This window comes from Onychomys torridus, chromosome 8 (assembly GCF_903995425.1).
Source record: "Onychomys torridus chromosome 8, mOncTor1.1, whole genome shotgun sequence".
NCBI classification, from domain to species: domain Eukaryota; kingdom Metazoa; phylum Chordata; class Mammalia; order Rodentia; family Cricetidae; genus Onychomys; species Onychomys torridus.
The window spans coordinates 85277366-85293832 of NC_050450.1; the positions used below are offsets into that span (position 1 = coordinate 85277366).

Sequence of the window (16467 nt, forward strand, 5' to 3'; positions counted from 1 at the left end):
GGCAAGGTAGGTGTCCTTTCCCTTCACCCTCCACAATGTCTCTTGTGAAGTAGGAGGCATGGAAGACTGGAGGCCAGGCATAGAGCAGCTGTCTCCACAATCCTGTGAGTAGAGTTGGTCATAGCAGTGCCTCCCTTGCTGGAAAAGACAGTGGGTCGAGGTACCCTCTGAGTACGCTCCAGGATGAGTCAGCCCCTGCAGCTGCTGCCTGCTCACAGTGCAGGCCTAAGTGAGTCACCTGGTGCCCTAGAGCCAGGTGGTTCTATCCTGGGCTCTATGTGGCTCTTGGCAAAAGCCCAACAGACTTAGATGCCTGAAAACCTGCCCCTAAGTTTGGCCCTGACTTCAGTACACTCTATTTCTAGCTTTTTCATGTCTATGGTCATTACATTTATTTAATAAAAATGTTCAAAACTTATTTGGGGGGCTGTTTTGAGGTACGGTCTCACTCTGTGACATCAAACTCAGAGCAATCTTCCTGCTTCAGCCCACCTCTTCAGGGAGAGGACTGCAGGAGTGAACCACATGCCTGATTTTAGACAAATGTCTTGCTGGACGGCGGTGGTGCGGGTGCCTTTAATCCCAGCACTTGGGAGGCAACAGGCAGGTGGATCTCTGAGTTCAAGGCCAGCCTGATCTACAGATCGAGATCCAAGACAGGCACCAAAACTACACAGAGAAACCCTGTCTCGACCCCCCCCCCCCCCGCAAAAAGAAATTCTCAAGCACCCATGATGCACTGGATGCTGAGGATACAGTAAAAAGTATGCCCTTTTTTGCTCTCATGGAATTTACATTCTGGTAGAAGAGTCAGAAAAATAAAAATAGGAATCGGTAATTTAGAAAAAGTTGGAAGCCAGGCATGGTAGTGCTTGCTTTTAGTCCCAGCCCTGGGGAAGCAGAAGCAGTCAGATGAAGAAAAGTTGGGCATGATGGCCTCCACCTGTAAGTTCAACACTTGCGAGGCAGAGGGAGGATTGGGATGCGGAGACCATCGTGGGCTATGTTGTAAAGTCTCTAAAAACCTCCACTTTTGCATGGCTCCTTCTTCATAAGAGCAGTTGTGGAGCCTGCAGGAAAAGAACACTACCTTGCCCTTGGTCTTGTGAATGGGCTGGCCTATGCTCCACTGTGTTCGTCGGCCTGCCTTCCTCTCTACCCGACAGGTGCGGGTGTAATCAGTGGCAGAGCTCTTGCCCAGTGTCTGCATGTAAGGTGCTGGGCTTGCTCCAGGACTGGAGCCCAGGGGAGCAAGGAACTGGTAGTAGTAGTCACCCAGAAGGCAGGCAGGCAGGCGTGGCTTCTTCAGGTTGTCTGGGAAGAGTGACAGATGACACAGACGTAGAGATAAACTCTGGAGGATTAGAAGGCATGTTCTGCATTGGTACTAAGGGAATGAAACCCCTATGACCGAGAAAGCTGGGCTTGGTGTAAGTCCTTCCTTCTAAGAGCCCTGAAAGCACCTGGGCTCATAGCATGGAGGGGACAGAAGGGCAACACCAGGGGAATGCAAGGGGAACGGAGGGAGGAGCTAAGCTAGGAAGGAGATGTGCTGGGGGGCTGGTCAGATATGGTGAGGGAGGACCCACTGCTGTCCTCTAGGCAAGAGTGCTAAAGCCAAGAGCCTGGTAGCATCCTTCCTGGAAGCCACCAGGGAGAGCCTGTCTCCCACTCCATGACTCTTGCTCTAGAGAAAGACTTGGTCTTTCCTGTCCCGTTCTTGCCTGAAAAAGAGTAGGAGGAAGTGGCATTAGGCTGAATCAAAACCAGATGACTCAAATAGCTGGCGGGCAAAATTGATTAGGTACATGTGACAGACAGCACAGGATCCATCCGGAGCCACCGATGCTTCCCTTCCAGAGCTCAGGAAGTCCGGGGCATAGCGGAACCATCGTGGGCTATCACAGGTAGCAGGTGGTCTCCTCTGTGGACAGAGGAAAAGGCAGTGGGGTAAAGCCGTCCCTGCACTGACTTCCCAATTCTGTCAGAGGTCTCGAGGAACCTCAGAGAAACCAGGATCTCTGGGAGCAGGGCTTAGGGAAGATGGGATATGTTGTGGCATTATTTTACAATTCTGTTTCATTTTCTCAAAAAGGATGTTTATTTTTATCCAAAGTCGAGATTATTTATGTGGGTGGTGCTGGGGACAAGCCTGGGTTTTGTGCATGCCAGGTAACTGCTTGACCACGGAGGACATCCCCAGCTGCCAAACAAAATTACAAAAATGATAACGACCCAGTCCCACTGGTAAATGCTGCTAATTCCAACTAATTGGGAGGCCGAGACTGAAGGATTGTGAATTCAAGCCCAACCTGGGCAACTTGGACCTGTTACCTCAGAAATAGCAAAAAATTAAATCTGGGTGAAGTAACTTGTATCTATAGCCAGCACTCAGGAGGCAAGAACAGAGTTTAAAACCTGCTTGGTCCACAGAGCAAGTTTCAAATGAGTCTGAGCTCATTAAATAAAAAGAAAAATTAAAGGCAGAGATAGGGGCTGGAAGTTGGCTCATCCGTTAAGAGGACTGGCTGTTCTTGCAGAGGGCCAAATTCAGTCTTGAATACCCACATGGTGGCTCACACCTGCCTCTAACTTCAGTTCCAGTGAATCCAACACCCTCTTCTGGCTTCTTCTAGCACCAGCCATAGATGTAGTGCACAAAATAAATTTTAAAAAAATCTTCAAAAATAAAAGGTGGGGCTGGAGAGATGGATCAGTAGTTAAGAGCATTTGTTGCTCTTCCATGGGACCCGGGTTTGATTTGTAGCACCCACCCAGTGGCTCATGACCATCTGTAACTCCAGTTCCAGGGAATGGGATGCTCCCTTGCACCAGGAAGGGCAAAACATGAAACACTTAAGATAAAAAATACTTCAATTTTTTTAAAAATAAAGTTTTAAAGTCAGGCAGTGGTAGTTCATGCTTTTAATCCCAGCACTCAGGAGGCAGAGGCAGGTTGATCTCTGTGAGTTTGATGCCAGCCTGGTCTACAGAGTGAGGTAAGGCTACACAGAGAAACCCTATCTCGAAAAAGTAGGGAAAACAAGTTTTATTAGTTGTTGAATACCTTGTATTCATTACCCATGAATAAGAAGGAAGTGGGTTCCGTGTTTAGTTCAGCTTATTACGTCTCCAGTGCCTTCAATGTCTGGTAGTTATTTGATTGAATGGTTATCTAATTTATGTCCAAAGCCTTGTACTACTAGGCCTTATCTTTCACTGGAATTCATTTTACAAATAAGGACAGTGAGGGCTAAAAAGGGTTAACTGACTGTATTGCTGGAGGGCGGTGCTCAATAAAGCACAGTGACTGTCATTGCTGTGGAGAACGTACTATACAGTCCATGATTGTCTCATCCTCAGGATGGTGACAGGCTACCCCTCTGCATACTGACCTCAGGCAGGCCTGCAGGGAAAGCTTAAATGCATTTCCACTCTGAAGACAGCTCAGTTGTTGGGAACTGCGGCCAAGGAGCACCCAGGAAAGGAAGGTAACTGAGGCCTCACAGGTTTCCTGCTTGGGCTGCACTGTGTGAATCAGCAGGTAGGGCTGGAGTAGTTCAGATGTGCTGCTTACTCAGCAACCCTGGGGCCTTTCTGCCTACCAGGCATCATAGACTATTTAAAGAAGCTTCTGGCTGGGGGGAAATGGAGCAGAAGTGGAGATGGTTTGGTGAAAGTCGACCTTAGATACACACACACACACACACACACACACACACACACACACACACACACACCCATGGATTGAGTTTGGCAGTTATTATTGGTTATAGTAGTTCATGCCTATAACCCCACTACTTGGGTTGAGGCAGTATGAAGGCCACAGCCACCCCCAAAATAGTTTGGACTAGAAAGATGGTTCAGTGGCTAAGAGCACTTACTGCTTTCTTGCATAGGACCCAGGTTCAATTCCCAACATACACACCAGGTGGCTCACAACCCTCTGAAACTGCACTTGCAGGGAGGGGATCTGATGCTCTCTAGCCTCCAAAGGTATCTGAATGCATATCTGCATGCATGTGGTATACCTAGACCCATGCAGCCTCCCACTGAGATAATCTTTTTGTTTTTTTGAGATAGCTTCTCAGTATGTCACTCTGGCTGGCCTGGAACTATGTAGACCAGGTAGGATTTGAACTCCAGTCTGTTTCTGCCTCCTCGGTTCTGGGATTAAAGGTATGCACTTACCAAATGCAGCAAGAGAATAAACCTTTAATATATAAATGTGTAAGTGTTTTGCCTATACATATGTATATGCACTATTGTGCACCTGGTCCCACAGAGGCCTCAGATCCTGGGAATTCAATTATAGTTGTGAGCCACCATGCATTGCTGCGAATTGAACCCAGGTCCGCTGGAAAAACCAGCTCTTTTTAAGTGTTGAGTCTCTCCAGCCCCAATAAATCAATCTTAAAATTGAGTTTTACTGTTTTTAGCTTACTACGGTAGCACACACCTGTAACCATAGCATTCCAGAGGCCAAGATCTCAAGTCTGAGACCAACCCAGCTTTGCAGAGGTCCTGTTATCATACTACTGAAACAGCATTTTTATTGTGTATGTGCGTCACTGTGGGCATACTCAAGCCATGGAGTGTGTGTGAAGGTCCACTCTTAGGAATGGATTCTCCCATTTCACCACATCATCTAGGAGTTGAACTCAGGTTGTCAGGTTTGTCTGTCAAGTGCCTTTATCCCACTGAGGCATCCCCCACAAATACTTAGCAGTTGTCAAAGGTATACAATCAATCTTATCACAGAATTAAGACAAAATGATCTCGGGACTGAATTCCACTAATACCAACTGTTACTCAGTACACACACAGCCAAGGAGCCACTGAGAAGTGGGCAAGATTCTTAGCTTCTGTGTCCCAGTCCTCATCTTTAAAATGGGACTAACATTTATTGCTGTTTCAGGCTTAGCATCTGACTGCATAAAATGGATACCATATATATAATGGCTAATTATTGACCAATCCTGTTGCCATTCATTTTACCTAAGGTAAGATAACGCTAACCAGGAGTGGGCACATTAGCATATATATACATTAGCACACACCTTTAATCCCAGCACTTGGAGGCAAAGGCAGGGGGATCTGAGTTTGAGGCCAGCCTGGTCTACAGAGCGAGTTCCAGGGTAACCAGCATTAGCAAGCCTTACATGGACAGTGGGTTGACAACCAATGAGTAAACAAGATACATTCTGATGGTGCTTGGAAAGAAACAGCAAATACAGGACAGCATCTTCAGGGTAGACCCGGCACATCGGACTCCCTGTGACCTTAGTCTAGCAACCTTTCTGCTCTTTACATTGAAAGATTAACAGAGATTAACTAACTAGCTTGTTCTGACAGTTAAGATACAGTGTAACAACGACCCCTGCTGATGTTCACTTCAGGACCATTAAACACACTTAGTGAGGAGCATTCAAGGGAACCCTCACACTATAGTTATCTGCAGCACTGCAGGGATCAAGAACTTTCTGGACAACAGCCTAAACCAGAAACATGTCTGTTCTTGGGTCAATGGCTGTGGCTCATGATCTAGCAGTTTTGTGATAGACAAGTCTCTCTCACGCAGTAATCTTCACAATAAGACACAAGACAAGACTGTTTTTCCCTCATATAATCATTTCTGTATCTACTGTTGATTCTACAACATATGGAGCCAGCAGTACATAACTCCAAAGTATGCAGACTAGGTGTCAGGGCTTCCTTATGGAGGGCCACAAGCTTGTTACTCTATAAGGCAGTTCAGCTGGTGGGTGCCACTGGGGCTGTCACCAGGAACCCACTGGGAAGGAAAGAACACAGTTTAAACCCAAGATTCAGTAAGAGGGGAACGGTTCACTGTTGCATGATAAGTAAACAGGAACTTTGGGTGGGCTACCACTAAGGGCCTATCCTGCAAGCTTCCGGGAGACTGAGGACAACCTCCCCAGTTCCTCAGTCTCCCCAACATGTCTCCTGCAGCGTACTCACCTTTGTGCCTCACTCGGGCGGCAATTCACCTATTTCACTTACACGATTAGTCCCTTTGTGTGTGTACACACACACACACACACACACACACTTCCAAACCATTCACTTCACAACCACAGCAATGACAACATCTGAAACAAAGAACGAAGCAGCAGAATGTTGAAAATAAAAATAAAGCGGACTTTATTCAGAAGATAAAGGTGGTGGTATCAGTTTTGGTTAATAAAGTTGGGCTCAAGTGTTTTAACAGGTCTTTAATGCCATCACAGACTGGCATGCCAACGGCATTCTGAATGCCAATTACAGATTGATGCTATCAAAGCTGATGGAATTTGGACTTCTTCTAAAGTCAGACTACACACATCTTAAAATAGTAAGAGTAAGGAGACTGCTTGGTTCTGACCGTTAGAACACCACAGCGGGCAAGTGCCTCCACTTCTCCAGACCCTAGGGCAGGTTACAGTCGCCTCTTGACAGCTAAAAGTTGAACATTTCAACAGAGAGGGAGGACTGGGGGAACTGAGAAAAAGAAAAGCAAAATGAACCAATGGAACAGGCGCAGGCAGCTGCCACATGTGGCAGACCCAAGTCGAGTCTGATGCCCATTTTCTTCACATTTGCACTGACACTGTCCCAAGCAGACAGTAGCTACATTCTTGAAGGAACGTGCCAAGACTCAGTGGGGGAGGCCAAGACAGTGAGTGGACAGAAAGCATTTCAGTTGCCTTAAGTGAAACCAACTGATTAAGGACAAACACCCAAACCACACAAACACGAGCTGGAGGTAACTGAAAGAGGATTAAAATGTATAACCAGTACAGAATATCAAGGCACCAAGACCACAATCCCATTTCCACCAAAAGCAGCCCATTTCCTCCTCTCCAGAACAAATGCATCTGGGAGAAAGCGTTAGTAACAGCACTTGTCAACTGCTTCCCTGGAACAAAACACGGCAGGCAAACACACGGAAGGGTTTGTTTCCATCACGGTTCTTGGTGTACTTTATTCCCCTGCTGTCTCGCTAAGCAGCCCACACAGGACAGAAATGGGTAGCACTGAGGAATGATCAGATTGTTTTGTCCTTTCCCCCAATATTTCTGCCCACCCCCCCAGCCCTGCCCCAACCCTATCTAGTATCAGGAATGGTTAGTAAATCTGAAAAAACAGCGAAGATGGAAACAAGGCATTCAGAGGCCTGGGCCCCTCTTCTCACGAGGCTCCTAGTGACTGCTCTGCTCACAGAGGAGCAGCTCTCCTTCAAATACTTTTTTGTACACTGGTTCACAGATCAGATCGGCACTTGACTCTGAACCTGGCACCAAAAGGCACAATATCTGATACCCTGTAAAGAGCGACTACAGGTGCTGCGTAGGGACAGGCAGACGGAGCCAGTCCCACTCAGGAACAGGCTTAGACAGGGAGGGGAGATGAGGGGCAGTGGAGAAAACCTAAGCCAATACCTTCTACTACAATGGAAATGAAGTGGGAAGGAGGGTCTTGTGTTTTGAATCTCCCAACCACCAGGAAGCAGTAAAAACTCCCTTGGTTTCTATTATTATTTCTTTAAAGCAGCATATTCAAAACGCCAGCAAATCTCCTATGTCTGCACAAGCCAAGAGGGCCAGCTCACTGAAATCCTTTCTTATTGCTGAAAAGACTGAAATTCAGGGTGCCTTGTTCCCTTGTGAAAGGGAAAATAATTCTGATTTATGGTAATCACAGCACATCCCACTTTAAAAAAATACTAAAGCGTGTGAGCAGGGGAATGTCTGACACCATTTTATTCCTATTCCACTTCAGTGGAAAAAAATAGAACCTTGCCTAGTGCCATCTTCAGCACAACAGCTGTAGTTAGTGTGTGGGTATACGTGTACACACACACACATCTGTCTTATGGGTTAGTTGGTTTTGAAGTGCAGCAGGAGACCAGTACCGCATTGCAGTCAATCAAAGAAAAGAACAGAAGGCCAAGCAGTTTCCAAATGGTTATTTTATCAGATTGTTCAACATTAAATTTTCGTCATTTGCAATTCAAAATAGTTACCTGAAGTTTGCGGTTTTGAGTGTGTATTTACTTTTATTGTACATTTGTATTCTAAACTCTTTGGCACAGTTTTCTGGGGGCATTCAGACTGCCACAATATAAGTCAGGAATGAGCTTGTTTGTGATGCCAATTTTCAAGCATTTAAATTTGGTTTGGGTTGTGGCTTTTTCTGTCTTTGAAGTCTGCATTTTATTTGTAGCAACTGTACTTTAATTTTTCTATTTCCTCTAACTCCAGAGTTTTCTTTTTCTCCCCCCTCCCCCCACAGCTACATTCACAGCTGAACCATAGTATTAGGAAAGGCGCCTTGATGAAAAGATCAGGATAGGAGCTCTGACCGTTCGTCAGTGTTGCCCTAGAATAATTAAAAATGAAACCAAACCAAAAATAAAGAGCGTCTTTCCTCATTTTGTTTAAACATGTCTCTTGTGCTGCGTCAGTAGCCAGAACTTCAGTTAGTTTATGAAATGCAACATCAAACCCCTTTGTTTTCTGGGAAAAAGAAACTGCAATGACTTGAAGTTGAGAATGTGGATACCGCCTCACTCACACACACTCATTCTCAGACTGTGAAATCCCCCACGCGCCTTCTAACGGGCACATGTACAGTACCAAGTGCAACGGTACAGTGAAGGTGGGCTCAAGACCCGGGCTCCATCTTTCTCCTCAGTAGCAAAGGCCAGGCTGCCTTTTACAACACAGCCCCACAGCTGAACCCAGGCCCTCCTCTCCCAAACCTGTCACCCCATTCGGCACCGACCAAGACAGGAAAGCTAGTTCTAGCCTCCCCTGGGAAGAGACAGCTATTTGTTTTTAATAAGTAAGTAAATCCATTGTTTCTCTGTTCCAAGATGACTGATGTTATGTTTCTACAAAGTCAGTGCTTACTTAGCTCACTAACAGCCTGCTGCTGTCGGCTGTGGCAGGATTTTCAATGTGGTGTTTTCAAGCCTCACTCACTCATCCTCTCATTCCCAAACATTCAGCATCCGTGCACACTCCTCACTTCCGGGTTTTTTCAAAAGATTGGAGATTTCCAGTGGGGGTCTCAGGTCATCATCCCAATGGTACCAGATCTAAAAACAAATGGATGAAGCGGTCAATCCTGCGGTCATAAAGCCCCCAACTCCTACAACTGACTGCCCCCAAGTTTGAATGGGATTTCCCAACTCATGTGTGGCGTAGAAGAAATTAAGGCTTGCTCAGAAGCAGGGCCAGAAAAGATTAGCACAAAATTCCAACAGGCAGCCATCACTAAAAGCTCGTAAAGTGCATGTGCATACACACACACACACACACACCCAGGACCCGAAGGAGTGAAGACAGCTCTTACCAAGCTTGGTTCTTCAGCTTCCTCAGCTCCTTTGTTGCCCACGTAGCCAGGGTCTTGGCTTTGTTAGTCTTCGATCTCCGTCCTTCAGTTAATAGTTCATGGATCATTGGCCTAGCTTCTACTAATTTCAGTACATCCTTCCCAAATGCTGTACACAAGTCCCTGTGCAAAACAAACATACTGGAGAATGAATGACTTCCTGGCCACACCAGTACCATGGTTGGTGCTGTGAAACCAGGCAGAGCCAACTATGGGTTCCTCAGTATCCATTCACTTTTTTTCCCCTGGTTTTTTGAGACAGGGTTTCTCTCTGTAGCTCTGGCTGGCCTCTAACTCACAAAGACTGGCTTGCATCTGCTTCCAAAGTAGTGGAATTAAAGGCGTGTGCCATGCCATCACCACCCAGATCATTCACTTCTTTAAATTTTAAGAGATTTCTGGAATTAAGTTGCAAGTGTTAGAAGAACTCATCCAGGAGCTAGAGAGATGGCTCAGAGGTTAAGAACACTGACTGCTCTTCCAGAGGCCCTGAGTTCAATTCCCAGCAACCACATGGTGGCTCACAACCATCTGTAATGAGATCTGGTGCCCTCTTCTGGCATGCAGGGATATATGCTGTATACATAATAAATAAATCTTTTTAAAAAAAAAAAAAAAAGAGACTCATCCAATGTTAATCGCTGAGTGTGGTGGCACAACCCTGTAATGTCAGTAACAAAGAAAGTGACAAGAATCATGAATTCAATGTCAACACCAGCCACATATTAAGACCTTTTTCTCAAAAGGAGTAAAAAGGAAAAGGAAAAAAAAAAAAAAAGTAGAACCAGACCTTTAAGCTGTGAAGCTATGCCAGGCATGGTGGCACATGCCTTTAATCCCAGCACTCGGGAGGCAGAGGCAGGCAGATCTTTGTGAGTTCGAGGCCAGCCTGGACTACAGAGTGAGTTCGAGGATAGGCTCCAATGCTACACAGAGAAACCCTGTCTCGAAAAACAGCTGCCTGCCTCCTGTCAAGTCTAAGATCCACATGGTTTAGGAGACAAGTGAATCCCTCAAGCTGTCCTCTGACCCCATACACATACACACATACAAGATAAATAATAACTTTGAAGGGCTATAGTGTGAAGTCCTGGGTTCTATCACCAGCACTGCACAACAAAACAAACAAACAACAACACTCCTCTGTGGGCTATTGCCGTAGCTGCCGGGCAGTGATGGCACACGTCTTTAACCCCAGTACTTGGGAGGAAGAGGCAGGTGGATTACTAGTCTACATAGTGAGTTCCAGGGCAGCCAGAGATATTCAGAGAAACCCCGCCTTGGAGGGGAAAAAAACAAACAAGCAGATTTTCTCTGTACACACATCTGGTTCTGCGGAAGAAGGCATGACTTACCCTATCAGTCCAGCAGCACATGCTACAACTCCATCTGTATGATCCTCGTCTCCAGCAATGTGATCAATAAAAGACAAAATAAATTCTACTCTGGGTTGTACCAGCATTACATCCGCTATAAAGGAAAGAGGAGGTCTGATTAAACTGTCCCATGTTAGACAGGACTCAGCCTCTTTTCAATATGGCCACTGCTACTCTACCCCAATAGCAGAGTTCCAGATGGATAGATACGCAGCTAGCTACACAGAGTGACAGCAAAAAATGATTCTCATCCTTCAAATTGACACAGGGATAAGTATTCCTTCCGTCATTACGTGGACACAGGACTTTTGTGGTCCTGAAGAACAGAACAAGGCCTTACACAGTAGGAAAGTGCTCCTACACCATGGAGTTTCATCCCACAAGTGGAACACCCTCCATGTGGGCCTGAGCTACTCAACAACTGCGGCTCTGGCTGTGGCTGCAATCAGCAGAGAGCACTTCCCCACCGGCCTCATTAGATCCCTAAGACACAGCTAGAGGTGCGGTTCAGTGGTGGAGTTCTGCTACCATGCCATGTAGCCCTGGGTTTGATCCCCTGCACTCCACCACCCCTACTACAAGGAGAAAAGAAAGCACAGAAGGAATACCAACGTCTATCTACTGCCCCCCCCCCCCCACTACTGTCTTCATCAGGACACCACTTCTCTTTTCTTTCTTCCTATATGGAGCGGGTACTCATTCACCAGTGGGCTACAAAGGGAGGATACACCCTGGTCAGTGGATTTTGGGAACTGGGCTATATACTCAACGGTGTACGTTTTCCTGATCTCCCTTCAATCCTTGGACAATTCCTGTATATGCTTCCAAGCAGCTTTCTCGGAGCTCATTCAGATAATCCACCATGTCAAAGTCTGACTGGAAGAGACAAAGAACAAAACCTCTGTCACACTGGCCATCTTAAGAGATACACCCATCAGCAGCCCTTCTGCTCCCATTGGAGCTGGTCTTGAAACAGTTCCAAGCTTACCTTGTCCACCTGGGCTTGGGAGGCCTGCTGCAGGGTATTCAGTACAACGTCTAGATATTTTTTAAACTCTCCACCAATGGCAAGAGCAATGTCCCCAAACACAGACAGGATCTGTGGCTTCACAGACCTGTGGACGTTCTCATTCTAACGAGGGAACAGACACGACAGGAGTTTATAAACACTGAGTCCTGTCTGATTTGAACACTCAAGAAACCTGAGGCACAAAAACTAATTGAGTTACTGCTGGATAAAAAAAATTATGTATTTACTTTACCATTTCCTTCAAGTGGAACACACATTCCTTTAATTAACCTTGCAACTTTAGATCTGTCTATAGAACAAACAATTCTCTTCTTCAAGCTCACAGGCAGAGTTCTAGGAAACTACAGCTCCTCGTCACAGACCTTGAGATTTAAACAACTTCTTCAAAATGCTCACCCCCAAGTTCTCCAGGAGCAGCTGCATCACCTCATCACAAAAAGGTAAGATGTTCGACTGCAAGGCTCGGCACAAATCTCCCACTAAGCCAACAGCTGCCAAACACACCTGGAAAGAGTCAAGGAACTATTTTCCAAACAGAAAAGACTTCCAGCAGAGTACAGCATTCTTTTTACCTAGTCAAGTCTCTCATCCTTGAACCAGAATCAAATCAGAACACATCCTTCCCTTGTGGAGATTATGGAATTTTAACCAGATTCGGCAAATGAACTAGGGCAGCCTGAGTAGGAAAGGATGGTGGTGGCAGACATGGAAAACAGTGCTGCTCTGTAGGGCAGTGGTGACATAACTTGGCAGCTGCCCTTTAATTAGGAATGTTCAGGCAGTCATCTTGTGATCTCTATCTGGCAGATCCAATATCCTGCTTTTCACAGGCTACCTCCAGGGCAGACTAGAAGGCTACAAATAATGCAAAAGGGGAAAGCACTTGGCTTCAGAAACCTCATTTTGTCTGCACTACTCTTCACTGCATTAATGAGAGTGTACGATTTGAAGGGCTGGGATGTAGCTCATGGTTTAAGTATTTGCCTAGCATCAGCATGCAACAGACTCCAATTCTATTCTCAGCAATGTGAAAACAAACAAAAACCAAAGACACTATTGTGAAAAGCATATCCTACCTGGTACTCTGCATAATTTTTCAATCCAATGCCCAGGAATGGTTTAAAGGCCTCCATGTACTTGAGGAATTCACCACCCAACACTGTTAATGGAACAAACTATTAGCATAGTAAGAAAGGACACAACATGAGGCAAGTAACCCAAAACATATTCACCACTCAACATGTTGGGCAGAATATGTCTTTCTATCATGAAGACATTCAAGCTTTCTAACAGTTGGAAGGGCCAAATTCAAATGCCTTAGAGAGAATGCCAATGCTCCTCAGAATGAGATTTTTCTGTAGCTAAAATAACATGTAGCATGGACCTTATGGAAAGCATAGTTTCTAATTGACTGACTCAGCAATGCTGCTTTGTGTTCCCACCTCCATGGGGAGCCAGCTTCAAAACAAGGTCTACTAGTCAATCACAGCAAAGACCTAACAAGCCAGTCAGGAAACGCAACAGAAAGGCAGGGGTATAGGTCCATGGTAGAGCACTAGCCTAAGATAGGCAAGGCCCTGGATTCGATCTGTAGTACAAAGAAAGAATGGAGAAAGGCAGACAGAGCTGCAGACCACATTCTTGTTATAATTTTTATCTATTTATTTAAGTTAAGTGTATGTGTGTGCATAGGCCCATGGAAGCTAGAGGTCCAGGTGTTTGTAAGCCAGCTCACATGGGTGCTAGGACGCAAACCCTGGTTCTCTACAAGAGCAACAAGCCCTTTTAACCACTAAGACACCTTTTTAGGGCCCGTTTTTGTTATCTTGAGACAAGGTCTAATTCTGTAGCTGAGGTGTCCCCAGAACTCATAATCCTCTGGTCTCAGCTCCCCATATGCTTGGATTACAAATGTGTGCTTTGCTTTCCTCCCACCCACCAGCAGGATTCATGTATCCCAGGCTGGCCTTGAATTTACTATGTAGCCCAGTGTGGCAGAGGGTAATGTTGAGTTCCTGATCCTCTTGCCACTGCTAACTGGAGTTAGTGTGCACCTCCATGCAGTTTATGTTGCTTTGGGGCACCCAGAGCTTCCTGCTCTTTAAACAAATACTCTGCCAACTGAAATATATCTTCAGCATCTTTCTGTTCTTTCACTATGTATCATATGCTGGGCTCACTCACAATTCTGCTGCCTCTGCCTTTAGAGTGTATGACTACAGGCATGTACTGTCACACTTAGTTTTGGACACAGGTTCTCTGTTCTCAAATGATGGCCTGAGTAAAAGACGTGAAGGCCACCCCTAATGAACCATTCCAGAGTCCAATGTGCTCCTTAATGTTCTAATTGCCCTGAAAAAGTCTGAAGACTCTTCTCCAGCAATTTTGTATGGTTAGATATATAATTACAATAAAAGTCAATCAATTCCTAAAACTCAGGTAATAGTTTATTCCAAGCCCCATTGAGCTACTGAAGTCCAAAGAATTGTAATCCAGCCCCAAAGGTACCAAAGGCAGGAATAAAACCAGAATCTTTCTTCTGTTTCCTCTGCTCGAAGCAAGAGAAAACCTTAATAAAGCAAGGTGAATTTCAAGGGAAGAAGGAACCCAATGGACCCTCTGATGGGTACTACCTGCCCCTGGAAGGCTGCTAGTCTGACACTGATGCTCCTTTAAGGAGACTGGCAAGGACGGCAGTGATATAATTTACACGTGTCAATTCAACCACGATCTTTCTCCTGTCCTGAGGATACAGTCCCTGTCTTTGCACACACTAACCTTCTACCAGTGTGCTAACTGCCATCAGGGCGTCTTCTTGAACTCCCCCAGACCCAGCTGTGCTTTGGAACATCCTTAACAGGGAGGCCATGACCACATCCGAGATCTGCAAAGCATCTTGATGCTGCACTTTCCGGAGTACATTCTGTGAAAGGGATAAGAATTCAAGATCTGTTAATTCCAAATCTTCAAACCAGGACACTACGCCTTTTCTTAAAAAAAATAAATAAATAAAAAGTTAAGACCCTCCTTTCCCCACTCCCCCCGCCCCCCAAAAGCCAAATAGACTTTCCTCAAGAACTGGCATTGTAAATCATTTTCAATCAAAAACTCATTTCAATGACCTATTTCTCAAATTATCGGAACCACACATACATAGGGGAAAAAAAAAACACTACCTCTGCCAGGCAGTGGCGCATACCTTTAATCCCAGCACTCGGGAGGCAGAGCCAGGTGGATCTCTGTGAGTTTGAGGCTAGCCTAGTCTACAGAGTGAGATCCAGGACAGGCTCCAAAACTACACAGAGAAACCCTGTCTCAAAAACAAAACAAAACAACAAAAAACAAAAAAACAAAAAACAACACCACCTCCTCTGCCTGTCAGACAGAGCCAACATTACTACCCCAGTCCTACTACACAGACACGTTATTTCAGCTTTCAAAAAGAGGATGTCTTGGAGGTGTTCTTACACAAATAAAAAGCCTACAGCCTTAACTTTTGAAGTAATGGTCAAAAATCAGCCTTGATGAAATGACCCACCCAACTCCTTCCAATTCCAGACACGGTCCTCAAACTGTTCCCCACTCCCGTGTTTGCTCCATCAAAGTCCCTGCATCACTGCCGAGTTGGATGAGACAGTTCTAACACCCATCATGCCTTAAATGACACCAGAACAGGCAGATAAGCAAGTGTCCTGAACACCAAACTCTAGTATCTACTTATGCTTCAGAGAGGTCCTAGGAGCTTGCCTTTCAGTCTGATAAAAAAGTGACATTTTATTTCAATTTTTCTAGTCAATCTCTGAAAAGCAAAAAGCATTATAAATGCCACATAAATGATGATGGCCAAGTTAAAGCCTTTTTGTCTATGCAGGGTTGAGCCTAGAGCTCGGCACATGCTGGTGACTTGTCTACAACCCTAGCCCCAGGGCCATATTGTTAACTAAGTGAACCACATCTGACCAAGCTGTGCTTGGTCAACAACCAAGAGTAAAAGCTGTCGACACATGAGGTCTACAGCTGGGAAGGACCATTATTCTGAGCTAATGCCACCTCCATAAAAGACAAATTAGATAGATCTTTCAGGACAAACACAAAAGAAAGGTAAGAAATCACTCTTGGTCAGAATTATCACACTATTTCAGATTTCTGTGTGCCCATGAAATCTGTCATAATAATAAAATGGTTCTCATCCTTTAAGGTATTAAGTGAGGAGGTTAGGGATTAGAGAGAAGGCTCATTAAGAGCACTGGCTGATCTTCCATAAGACCTGGTTTTGATTCCCAGCACCCACATGACAGCTCACAACCATTTGTAAATTCAGTGCAAAGAGACCCAACATCCTTTTCAGCCTTCATGAACACTTCACCCACATGGTGTACAGACACACATGTAGGCAAAACACCATTAAAAAAGAGAGAGAATGAGATGGTATCATCATACCTGAAGAGTTGCGCAGAGTAGAGACTGGAGGTCATTGAACTGGATTCTATCCGATGTGCTCTGGATATGGGACTGAAGGAAAAGAAGAAACCGTGTTCTAATTAATGGAAACCTTCCACTTGCTCACAATTGCCAGAATGCTCACACTGAGCATCATCACCAGAAAGCAGACAGAGAAAGCAGGAAGAAAGATGATGTAAGGGTTTTGGGTTTTGGTGCTGG

The 16467-nt window shown here is 45.3% G+C and overlaps 1 protein-coding gene across 1 annotated transcript in view; it reads right to left on the minus strand.

The window, feature by feature from the left end:
* Positions 1-6139: 6139 nt before the first annotated feature.
* Positions 6140-16467, minus strand: part of Kpnb1 (karyopherin subunit beta 1) — a 30319-nt gene continuing 19991 nt past the window's right edge. Inside the window, exons 14-22 of the mRNA XM_036195581.1 lie at positions 16246-16317; positions 14584-14728; positions 12882-12964; positions 12202-12309; positions 11764-11907; positions 11546-11651; positions 10755-10869; positions 9361-9522; positions 6140-9103 (exon numbers count right to left, since the gene is read on the minus strand). Coding sequence (XP_036051474.1) covers position 9103; positions 9361-9522; positions 10755-10869; positions 11546-11651; positions 11764-11907; positions 12202-12309; positions 12882-12964; positions 14584-14728; positions 16246-16317 — 936 coding nt within the window. The 3' untranslated portion in view covers positions 6140-9102. The remainder of the gene's footprint in view (positions 9104-9360; positions 9523-10754; positions 10870-11545; positions 11652-11763; positions 11908-12201; positions 12310-12881; positions 12965-14583; positions 14729-16245; positions 16318-16467) is intronic.